Here is a 12,587-nt window from a genome sequence, read left to right as displayed (position 1 = left end):
TCAACTTAGTGTATGTTAACTTCTGACCCATGGAATTGTGATATAGTGAAATAATCTGTCTTTAAACAATTGTTGGAAAAATTACTTGTGTCATGCACAAAGTAGATGCCCTAACCGATTTGCCAAAACTATAGTTTGTTAACAAGACATGTGTGGAGTGGTTGAAAAACTAGTGTATGTATGTAAAGAAGTGTAGTGTATGTATGTAAAGTGTATGTAAACTTCTGACTTCAACTGTATATGACTCTACTTTCTATGATGTGGACAGTATGTGTTACTACATTATACAAGCTGACTTAATAGTTTATATTGTTCCTTTCTGGACCTTTTTAAACCTCTGAAATCGTCGTTTTTTAAAAACGTTTACCTCAACATTAAAGTACTTCACCAATCTGTGCGGATAGAGCAGTTTGCTATGGAGCGGGCAAACTATTTACATGCATTGGACAGACACGAGATGTGTAGGGCGCGAGATGCAACAGAAATTTTGCAGGTGGGGAGAGAACGAGAGTGGGTGGATGGGGGGGCTTGACTTGAAGCATTGGGCATCTTGTTGTTATGACGAGCATGATCTGGATTCGGCTCACATAATTATATGGAGGAACTTTGAATGTCTTTGAACTTCAGAAAGTTGGCTTAACATTGGAACAGCTCGCTAGCTAACTAACAAGCTTGTGTGTGCAGAGCGGCACCAGAATAAAAATGTCTTACCTTTTTCTAGTTAATAAATCCAATATGAAATGTGATATCTATAGTATCCTTAACTAGCATTGAAAAGGTTAATCCATTCTTCTCTAATTAAAAATCTATCTCCTTAATTTCTGAGTCACGTTTGCAGTGTTAGTAGGCTACTAGACTTTGCTTCTTCGGAGGGGGAGGGGCCTACACACACACACACACACACACACACACACACACACACACACACACACACACACACACACACACACACACACACACACACACACACACACACACACACACACACACACAGGCAAAGATGTTCAGCTGGCAGGCAGACAGACACTGGAATAATTTTCTGAATGACAGGTGCTTAGCATATGCAATTTGTTGCAAAATGCCCGGAACATGAAATAACGTTATTAACCGGTTCCCATGCAATAACGGTACTGTTTTGGATCAGTATATATCACTTTCGTTCACAGTTCTGATTCTGTTCCTCAAAACTTTTAATTATTTTCCGGTTTGAGGTTCTTGTCCCTGAATCGGTTCCAACCGCTGTGTGCAACCTCATATCCCCCCTCTCGCACAATTGATTTCAATGTGATAATCAATGAGTGATTGATAAAACAGTGTTGCATTTCTCTTTATGTTTGGGGACCCCCAAATCAAAATAAACATTCCAAACTGTAGCTGACTGTGTTCTGCAGGTTGTCCTCAACCAGTGATGTGGTTTTTGTGTTGTGGTAGTTTCAACAACACATTGTACAATATTAGGAGGATATATATATATATATATATATATATATATATATATATATATATATATATATATATATCCTCCTAATATTGTACAATAATATATATATATATATATATATATATCCTCCTAATATTGTACAATAATATATATATATATATATATATATATATATATATATATATATATATATATATATATATATATATATATATATATATATACACTACCGTTCAAAAGTTTGGGGTCACTTAGAAATGTTATTGTTTTTGAAAGAAAAGCAATTTTTTTGTCCAGTGTAGATGTTGTAAATGACTATTGTAGCTGGAAACAGCAGATTTTTAATGGAATATCTATATAGGCGTACAGAGGCCCATTATGAGCAACCATCACTCCTGTGCTCCATCCCTCCTGTGCTCCAATAGCACGTTGTGGTAGCTAATCCAAGTTTATCATTTTAAAAGGCTAATTGATCATTAGAAAACCCTTTTGCAATTATTTTAGCACAGCTGAAAACTGTGGTTCTGATTAAAGAAGCAATACAACTGGTCTTCTTTAGACAAGTTGAGTTTCTGCAGCATCAGCATTTGTGGGTTCGATTACAGGTTCAAAATGGCCAGAAACAAATAACTTTCTTCTGAAACTCGTCAGTCTATTCTTGTTCTGAGAAATGAAGGCTATTCCATGCGAGAGATTGCCAAGAAACTGCGGCCAAGATTGCCAAGAAACCAGCTAGAATAGTCATTTACAACATGAACAATGTCTACATTGTATTTCTGATCAATTTGATGTTATTGTAATGGACAAAAAAATGTGCTTTTGTTAAAAAACAAGGACATTTCTAAGTGACCCCAAACCTTTGAATGGTAGTGTGTGTGTGTGTGTGTGTGTGTGTGTGTGTGTGTGTGTGTGTGTGTGTGTGTGTGTGTGTGTGTGTGTGTGTGTATATATATATACAGTGCCTTGCGAAAGTATTCGGCCCCCTTGAACTTTGCGACCTTTTGCCACATTTCAGGCTTCAAACATAAAGATATAAAACTGTATTTTTTTGTGAAGAATCAACAACAAGTGGGACACAATCATGAAGTGGAACGACATTTATTGGATATTTCTAACTTTTTTAACAAATCAAAAACTGAAAAATTGGGCGTGCAAAATTATTCAGCCCCCTTAAGTTAATACTTTGTAGCGCCACCTTTTGCTGCGATTACAGCTGTAAGTCGCTTGGGGTATGTCTCTATCAGTTTTGCACATCGAGAGACTGACATTTTTTCCCATTCCTCCTTGCAAAACAGCTCGAGCTCAGTGAGGTTGGATGGAGAGCATTTGTGAACAGCAGTTTTCAGTTCTTTCCACAGATTCTCGATTGGATTCAGGTCTGGACTTTGACTTGGCCATTCTAACACCTGGATATGTTTATTTTTGAACCATTCCATTGTAGATTTTGCTTTATGTTTTGGATCATTGTCTTGTTGGAAGACAAATCTCCGTCCCAGTCTCAGGTCTTTTGCAGACTCCATCAGATTTTCTTCCAGAATGGTCCTGTATTTGGCTCCATCCATCTTCCCATCAATTTTAACCATCTTCCCTGTCCCTGCTGAAGAAAAGCAGGCCCAAACCATGATGCTGCCACCACCATGTTTGACAGTGGGGATGGTGTGTTCAGGGTGATGAGCTGTGTTGCTTTTACGCCAAACATAAAGTTTTGCATTGTTGCCAAAAAGTTCAATTTTGGTTTCATCTGACCAGAGCACCTTCTTCCACATGTTTGGTGTGTCTCCCAGGTGGCTTGTGGCAAACTTTAAACGACACTTTTTATGGATATCTTTAAGAAATGGCTTTCTTCTTGCCACTCTTCCATAAAGGCCAGATTTGTGCAATATACGACTGATTGTTGTCCTATGGACAGAGTCTCCCACCTCAGCTGTAGATCTCTGCAGTTCATCCAGAGTGATCATGGGCCTCTTGGCTGCATCTCTGATCAGTCTTCTCCTTGTATGAGCTGAAAGTTTAGAGGGACGGCCAGGTCTTGGTAGATTTGCAGTGGTCTGATACTCCTTCCATTTCAATATTATCGCTTGCACAGTGCTCCTTGGGATGTTTAAAGCTTGGGAAATCTTTTTGTATCCAAATCCGGCTTTAAACTTCTTCACAACAGTATCTCAGACCTGCCTGGTGTGTTCCTTGTTCTTCATGATGCTCTCTGCGCTTTTAACGGACCTCTGAGACTATCACAGTGCAGGTGCATTTATACGGAGACTTGATTACACACAGGTGGATTGTATTTATCATCATTAGTCATTTAGGTCAACATTGGATCATTCAGAGATCCTCACTGAACTTTTGGAGAGAGTTTGCTGCACTGAAAGTAAAGGGGCTGAATAATTTTGCACGCCCAATTTTTCAGTTTTTGATTTGTTAAAAAAGTTAGAAATATCCAATAAATGTCGTTCCACTTCATGATTGTGTCCCACTTGTTGTTGATTCTTCACAAAAAAATACAGTTTTAAATCTTTATGTTTGAAGCCTAAAATGTGGCAAAAGGTTGCAAAGTTCAAGGGGGCCGAATACTTTCGCAAGGCACTGTATATACATATATACACTGGAAATGTTATTTAGTAGCTTACTGTGTCCTATAACACACACACATATACATATACACATATATATATATATATATATATATATATATATATATATATATATATATATATATATATATTGTATATATATTGTATATGTGTGTGTGTTATAGGACACAGTAAGCTACTAAATAACATTTCCAGTGGCACACAGACTCACCTAATGATGAAAATGAATTCATAGGCTAGTCGCGGTGATGGTCGTAACAATAGCCTATCCCTATCTCATGCAGTTACCAGTATACGCTTGTGATAACACTTAATCCACTGTTATTTTTTTAGAAACTATTCATCCTCTGTGGCTAAATTATGCTCTCTGGTGTATTTTGAATATTGAGAGTGGACCCAGCCCCTGACTCACACACTTGACCAGTCACATTTATTTATTATACATTTTATTTGTAATTGTTTTATTCATCAGTTACCCAATCAAGTCAGGGCCCCCCAGTTACCCACGTGGGCCCCCTACGTGCTGTGATTGATTTATTTTGATGATATACCATAAATCACCAACACAGATTTGCGCTGCCTACTTTATTAATAGGACTTGTTTTTTTTTTTATAGAGAGGTGAGGGAGGCTGCAGTTTTCAAAATTGCGCTACTAAAAAGAGAAATGCATTGGGAGCAGTGGCCGGCTGACGTAATTGATTATTGAATAACAAAACAAGAGATGGAGATACTGAAGATATGTAGGAAAGAAATATGGCTAATTACTGAGGGTTTATTTGTTGTTGTGTGTGGGTAGGTAGGAGATCATCATTGAAACAGAGCACTGCTGACAATGAAGGTTGTACACCTTAAAGGACAAGTGCAGTTTTATATATATTTACACACTATGTGGAATAATACTGTGAAATTGTGAAAATAATGATATTGCCCTTTTAAGTGTAAGAGCTGTTTGAAAAGACCATCTGAAATTTCAGCCTGTTTTGGTGGGATGGAGTTTTGGCCTGCAATGTGACATCACCTGGCGGTAAATTAGTTAATAGACCAATAACAAACCCACTAGGCACAGACGTCAATTCAACATCTATTCCACGTTGGTTCAACATAATTTCATTCAAATGGAATGGCAACAATGTTGATTCAATCAGTGTGTGCCCAGTGTGAAGACGTTTCCAATAACAGCTCTCTGCCAATAACAGCTAGTTTTCAGTTTTCCCCTCCTTCCCCTTGCTCTTTGCTAAGACGCAATTTATTGTTATTTTTGTACCATTTTAATTGAAAACAATCACAGTAATGTACTTTATATAATATTGAGATAAAAACGGCTTCATTGGACCTTGAAAACCACATCACAGTTTTGAATGTGGGATATTTGATTGAATTGTATCTGCTGTGGTGCTTCACAGGATGATTATGGTTTTAACAAAAAATTGCACTTGCAAGAACTTTGAACCGCAAAGCGTTGCACAGTGGTAGCATCTATACATTCTTAACCACCACACAGGCAGTCTACTTTGCTTAGGTCCATGTACTGGAAACCACTCCTTTCTTTCACGAAGGCCTAAACCGTTATTGTCTTGATTTCCAGATAGTGTCTCATCTTTTGTTCTCCCTGTATCAATATCCTGTTATTTTTGTGTGTGTGTGTCTTTGTATTTTATGCACGTGTACAGGTATATTTGCTCAGCACTCTCTCTCTGTCCCTCTCTCTCTCGCTTTCTCTCTCTGTCTCTCTCTCTCGCACACAGACTCGCACACAGACTCGCACACAGACTCGCACACAGACTCGCACACAGACTCGCACACAGACTCGCACACAGACTCGCACACAGACTCACACACACTCACCCTATGAAGTATGTGTATCTTCAATTGAGATGTTCCTCTTATTTTAATGTCAGTTTTGTCTGTCTTTTGTTAGATGCTCATCGTGTCCTGCAACAATGTGTATTAGAGAAAGCAACAGAAATTGAACCCAAACCCAGGGATATATTGTCCTTTATTGTGCATTGTGAATGTTGATGGGTGTGAGCCAGACCATCTTGAAGTAAACTACTAAATACTGGTGTGATGCTGTCTTCATCGTTCTAAGATTAAGCAGAAATAGTGCATGATACTGCAGCATATTAACTAGAGATAACATATTAACTAACTAACTCAATGATTTATCTGCTGATTTTGGATTGGTGTTGATGAGATTGGGCTGAATGCGCCATAGCTACAGTTGTACCGGAGCAGTACCCATTTGGTGTTCCTCCTTTTACCCTCTGTAATAGACATGCAGTGTCTTTGGTTTTAAAGCACTCGGCGATACATTGATGCATCTTCTCTCAGGGTGGGAAAAAGGGTGGGTTTGTTTCCCCCTCTTTGTTCCTGTGGTAAATCCAAGACCAGCTGCTGGTTGTGGGGTCTGGTGGGATTTTGGAGCTGTGTGTTTTCTCTTGCCATCCTGTGCCAAGGTGGCGTCATGGAAGCAAAAAGAGAGGGTGGGGGTAGTGAGATGAGGCAATGGCGGCCATACTGGAGATGGAAGCAGACTGAGGGTAGCTAGGATTGGTGTACGAGAAATACATGTCTCCTGAACTTTGCCTATGTGTCAGATAGGAACTTGTCGATTTGGCAAATTGTGCACTGTCGGACAGGACTACGTACACTCTCTCTCCCGCTCTCCCTCTCTTGCTCTCCCTCTCTCATTCTCTCTCCGGCTCTCTCCCTCTCTTTGCCACTAACCCCCCCCTCCTTTCTCCTTTCCCTCCCTTTCAGCTCTTGAAGCTAACGTATTGGCTGGGCTACAGGCATCTTGCTGCCAAATAGGTGGGCCCTTCTCGTGTTGGCAAAGGCTCAAGCAATGGTTAGGGAAAGAACGCGGAGAGGACGAGAGACGGCGAGGGAGAAACAGAGAGAGAAAGAGAGAGAGTTTGAGAGAAAAGGGGAAAAAAGAAGCAGCACTCGGCTTTGCCAGCGGTCGTACGCGCTTGTCCAACATTGATTCGGTTCTCTCCTTTTTTTCCTATTCTGTGCTCTGCACTCCCCAGCCCCCCCCGCCCCCCCCCCCCCCCGCCTGTGTGTGTCTCTCTGAGTCGTACGGGGCCCACAGATCTGAGCAAACACCACTACAAATTACGCTTTGCCAAGGATTTTTTGTTGTTGCTTTATTTCCTTCTTTTTTGGGGGGGAAGCGCAAAAGAAGAGTGTTTGTTTATTTTAAATGTGTCTATTCCAGTTGTTATATTTAGATAATTTTTGTTCTTAAATACCATTCACCAGTTCTATTTTTACCATATTTCCATTATTTCTCAATATTAGTTTTCTTCTCTTTAAATTTGGGTATTTTGTCTTTCCGTCCCAGATTTAACCAGTGATCGTTTGCTATTTTTTTACACCCTGTCAAACCAGCACTTGCTGTGCATTTGTGAGTGCGAGAAAAAAAGTGGTGTTGGAGAATTCTTTTTCATTTTGAACGTTGTGCCAAATTTATGATGAGAGTGCAAAATGGTAACTACCAGACCGTCTGTCTTCCTCTTGCAGTGTGTTTATGTGGTGATTTCTGTCCGCTCTCATTTTGTTGTTGAAATGTGAGTCTGGTTAGACTTCTTTTGCATGGCAGCAGGAGAGATAGGACATGGTATGGCAGATATTTTAGCTGCACATTTTAACAGTGGTCTTGTGGCGGCTAAGATTGGCGGTGAACGACCGGTGTGTGGCAACCCTGGCACAGGAACACTATGGCGAGATCTAGGCATTGTCGCTGAGCGATGTGTAGTGAAGGTATTATGGTATAGCTGAATAACTTCTCCTTTACAGTGGATGTAAAAAACAAGTGTTTTCTCGCCTTGAATTTGTTTATCTCGTTTGTCTTTTAAATATAAATTAATCTGTTATTACAGTTTAATATAGTTTTTAAATGTGCTTTCAGGTTATATTTTTTTGTAAGAAGGACAGGACCAGTAATTTACTATTTGCAATGTAATTGTATGTATGTAGCTACAGTATTATTACATTTTGGATATGATTAATATGATTATTAATATTATCATTATTATGTCAGTTAGTGGTATTGTTGGTAATGCTAGCCCTGTCTAATTAAGTTGTTTCTGAACTGTATCCCCTCTATTGGCAGTGCATTTACATTCTATCAAAACAGGAATTATTTTGAGGGAAAATGTCAGTAAATTGCCTCATCGCTCTTCTATCTTCAATAACTGATCTCCAGCTGCTTGCATGACACCATACAGCATGAGAATAACAGAGCACCCCCCCTCTCTCTCTCTGTCTCTCTCTCCCTCTGTTAGGATGAATTTCATCCCTTCATCGAGGCCCTTCTCCCCCATGTCCGTGCCTTCTCCTACACCTGGTTCAACCTGCAGGCACGCAAACGCAAGTACTTCAAGAAGCACGAGAAGAGGATGACAAAGGATGAAGAACGCGCAGTGAAGGACGAGCTGCTGGGTGAGAAGCCCGAGATCAAGCAGAAGTGGGCGTCACGGCTGCTGGCCAAACTCCGAAAGGACATCCGGCCTGAGTTCCGTGAGGACTTTGTGCTCACCATCACAGGCAAGAAGCCCCCCTGTTGTGTTCTCTCCAACCCCGACCAGAAGGGCAAGATCCGCCGTATCGACTGTCTCCGCCAGGCCGACAAGGTGTGGCGGCTGGACCTGGTGATGGTCATCCTGTTTAAGGGCAGCCCCCTGGAGAGCACGGACGGAGAGCGGCTGGTTAAGTCGCCCCAGTGCGCGAACCACGGCCTGTGCGTCCAGCCCCACCACATCGGCGTGTCCGTCAAGGAGCTCGACCTCTACCTGGCCTACTTCATCCACTCACCAGGTCAGTTGGTGAACGCCTTACAGCTTTCTCTGTCTATTTCACACACACACACACGCACACACACACACACACACACACACACACACACACACACACACACACACACACACACACACACACACACACACACACACACACACACACACACACACACAGTCAGTTTGTAAGGCCTTTTGCAGCCACACTCTGAGCCTTGCCAAACCCTGCTCCTCCCCGTGCACCACCAGACCAAATGCCTGTGATAAATAAAGAGAATCGCCTCCAAGTGTAACGCCTTATCAACATTACAATTATAATACAACACATTACAGAACACATTTGACACCACTGACACACTGTTTAGTTTGTGTGTTGTTTTTGAGTTGTGTATGTGTCTTTAAATGTGTGCTTATCCAGAGATAAAGTCTGTGCTGGTAAATTTGTTCAGGTGCTTGTGTGCAAATATGTCGGAATTCAAATATGCATGTTTAGGGGTGTGTTGTCTGTAAATAAACACATCTGCAAATGTGTGCACACATCTGCTAATGTGCACAGTAATTGTCTGACTATAAATTAGTGTCTTTAAGGCTGTTTTGTGTGTGTGTGTTTTATTTTGTATTTTATTTCACCTTTATTTAACCAGGTAGGCTAGTTGAGAACAAGTTCTCATTTACAACTGCGACCTGGCCAAGATGAAGCAAAGTAGTGCGACACAAACAACAACACAGAGTTACACATGGAGTAAACAAACATACAGTCAATAATACAATAGAAAAAGTATATATACAAGGTGTGCAAATGAGGTAGGATAAGGAAGGTAAGGCAATAAATAGGCCATAGTGGCAAAATAATTACAATATAGCAATTGAACACTGGAGTGATAGATGTGCAGAGGATGAATGAGCAAGTAGATACTGGGATGCAAAGGAGCAAAATAAATAAAAATAAATAACAGTATGGGGATGAGGTAGTTGGATGGGGTATTTACAGATGAGCTATGTGCAGGTGCAGGGATCTGTGAGCTGCTCTGACAGCTGGTGCTTAAAGCTAGTGAGGGAGATATGAGTCTCCTGCTTCAGTGATTTTTGCAGTTCGTTCCAGTCATTGGCAGCAGAGAACTGGAAGGAAAGGCGGCCGAAGGAGGAATTGGCTTTGGGGGTAACCAGTGAAATATACCTGCTGGAGCGCATTCTATGGGTGGGTGCTGACCAGTGAGCTGAGATACGGCGGGGCTTTACCTAGCAAAGACTTATAGATGACCTGGAGCCAGTGGGTATGGCAATGAGTATGAAGCGAGGACCAGCCAACGAGAGCGTACGGGTCACAGTAGGCTATTTTGTAAATTACATCGCCGAAGTCAAGGATCGGTAGGATGGTCAGTTTTACAAGGGTATGTTTGGCAGCATGAGTGAAGAATGCTTTGTTGCGGAATAGGAAGCCGATTCTAGATTTCATTTTGGATTGGAGATGCTTAATATGAGTCTGGAAGGAGAGTTTAGAGTCTAACCAGACACCTAGGTATTTGTAGTTGTCCACATATTCTAAGTCAGAACCGTCCAGAGTAGTGATGCTGGATCCAGAGTGTGTGGTGTGTGTTTGCGGTGCTTGTGCGGTGTAGCATGTGTGTGTGGTGTGTGTATGGTATGTGGTGTGTATGTGTGTGTGTGGTGTGGTGTGTGTGTGCGTCAGTAGCAGTCTGTTGTGTGTCTGTGGGCTGAAGAGCGTGGTGACAGTTGGCCCAGTACCAGGTTGTTTGGGATGCAGGCGACGGTCCAGCCTCAGCCTCCCGCGCTCTACTCTCTCTGGCATCGCAGCCCACCTCACAGTCAGCCCTGCTTCGGTCGCTTCGCCAATACACACTCGCTACCGCTCTCTCACACACACGTACACTCTCTCACACACACTCTTATAGCTTATACACAGAGACTTCCATACACTAATGCAAACAAACACACACACACACACACACACACACACATGCACACTGCATACAGAGACAACCCTTCTCTATATTAGATCGTCAGTTTGGTTTAGTATGTTTATTCACTTTTTTATTTGTCCAAATTCAACACAGGTGTTTCGTCAACAAACTTTATATGATACTCTATAAGCAGTCCTTTTTCATCAGTTACTTGTATGGAACATGTGGATACTTACTTTGGAATGGAAAATGTCATGTTGAAATAGAGGAGACCCCGGTGTCAAGGAAATGTATAGTATATATTGAATTTTACGTTTCTCTTAGTCTGGTGGATACACAGAGCCCCCCCCATGTCGGAGGTCAAATGTTCCGCAGAATTTTAAAGATGAATTTGTCGTTTATTATATATTAGCTGTTTAGATAGCTTGTCTTGGGTATCACTAAAATAATGCCACACTTTGTTTTGTAAATTATCTTAAATAATAATAATAATAATATATATTTTTCAATAATATATTTGAATCTGTCTCTGATTACACAATTGTATTCATCTTCTTCTATTCCATGACTTTGATCATGAGAAAAGCAATAAGGACTGCATGAAATAGTTTTGAGTCTTGACAGCACATTTTTCATGTTTATGAAGTAACCTTGCAATTTCTGTCTGACAATACATTTGCTCTTTGAAGATTTTGCTTTTGGCGTTCGTCTTTGTCTATAACTGAACAGTCCACTGGGATCGTGCTGAAATGAATCTTCCATTTGTTTTCTGTGTTTCCTATTGTCGGTTAGCAATGAAACACTCAAGTGAAAAGTGTTGTCAGGTATGCTGTGGGTGCAGTTAGTTGATTGACTCACGTATGGGCTGATGGAACCCTCACGTACTTAGAACCCTCTCCTGCGTTGGTTATCCATTAGTATAAGGCTAAAGAAACACATTGTCTTACACCAGGCAAGCGTAAAGTTACAGAGCCCTAATTCTGCTTCTTGGCACCGTGGTGCTGCAGACCTCTGTGACAGAGTACCCCATGCCGTGTTCTTTTCAGCACAGTGTGTAACTCAGCGTCAGTTAGCTGGGCCTCGGTGAGCTCGTCTTCCTGTTTCACAATGTGCTGCCGCTAACCCAGGCTCAGATTAGCTCCCTGTGAAGCCGCCCCTTAGAGCTTAGCTCTTTTACCCTGTGCCAGTATTCACCAGGCATCCCGATACTGTTTTACCCTTCAGTGTGTGTGTGTGTGTCTGTGTGTGTGTGTGTGTGTGTGTGTGTGTGTGTGTGTTTACGTATGTCAAGATTAATTTATTTTCTGAAACTTAAATGGTTGCTGCAGTTCAGCTAAATTAAATGTAGTATTCCCTCACTTCCCACTGGGCACAGACGTCAGTTCAACGTCCAGTTTTGATTTACATTTGGTTGAGTTGTCACCTAATGTGAACTCAACATCATTTTGTCCCCCCACAGTGTCATTGGATTTAGGTTAAAAGATGGGTAAAATAGGAAATTCCCTTACATTGATTTCTTTTTGCCAATGCAATCAGTTTTCCACGTTGATTCAGCGTCATCACATAGAATATTTTGGTTAAATGATGTGGAAACAACGTCAATTCAACCGTTTTTGGCCCAGTGGTTTGGCTTGGTGTCTCTGTACAGGGCCATCATAAATCATTGCTTTTTGTTACCTTTTGTTGAAATCGTTGTTTCCCCGCATCTTTGTTCACACTCATGTCAGAGAATAGAAAGTGTTTTAAAAACTGGGTCTGAGCTACCCTTGTTGGCAAATGCACAAGCCTTCCAGGCCTCCTCACTTCTACAGAGACGGCATAGAACTGTCGGCT

The 12,587-nt window shown here is 41.2% G+C and overlaps 1 protein-coding gene across 16 annotated transcripts in view; it reads left to right on the top strand.

The window, feature by feature from the left end:
* LOC110486474 (nuclear factor 1 X-type-like) overlaps positions 1–12,587 on the top strand; it is a 183,499-nt gene that overhangs the window by 36,002 nt on the left and 134,910 nt on the right. For 6 of the 16 annotated variants that reach the window (XM_036941173.1, XM_036941175.1, XM_036941181.1 and 3 more), the window contains one exon: positions 8,323–8,854. In XM_036941173.1, coding sequence (XP_036797068.1) covers positions 8,323–8,854 — 532 coding nt within the window. Of the gene's footprint in view, positions 1–7,101; positions 7,526–7,572; positions 7,799–8,322; positions 8,855–12,587 lie in introns of those variants that run through there. The other 10 variants (XM_036941188.1, XM_036941183.1, XM_036941179.1 and 7 more) reach the window with 8 other exon arrangements.

The sequence above is a fragment of the Oncorhynchus mykiss genome, chromosome 13 (genome assembly GCF_013265735.2).
Source record: "Oncorhynchus mykiss isolate Arlee chromosome 13, USDA_OmykA_1.1, whole genome shotgun sequence".
Classification (NCBI taxonomy): Eukaryota; Metazoa; Chordata; class Actinopteri; order Salmoniformes; family Salmonidae; genus Oncorhynchus; species Oncorhynchus mykiss.
This window is presented reverse-complemented; position numbering and strand designations above follow the sequence as displayed.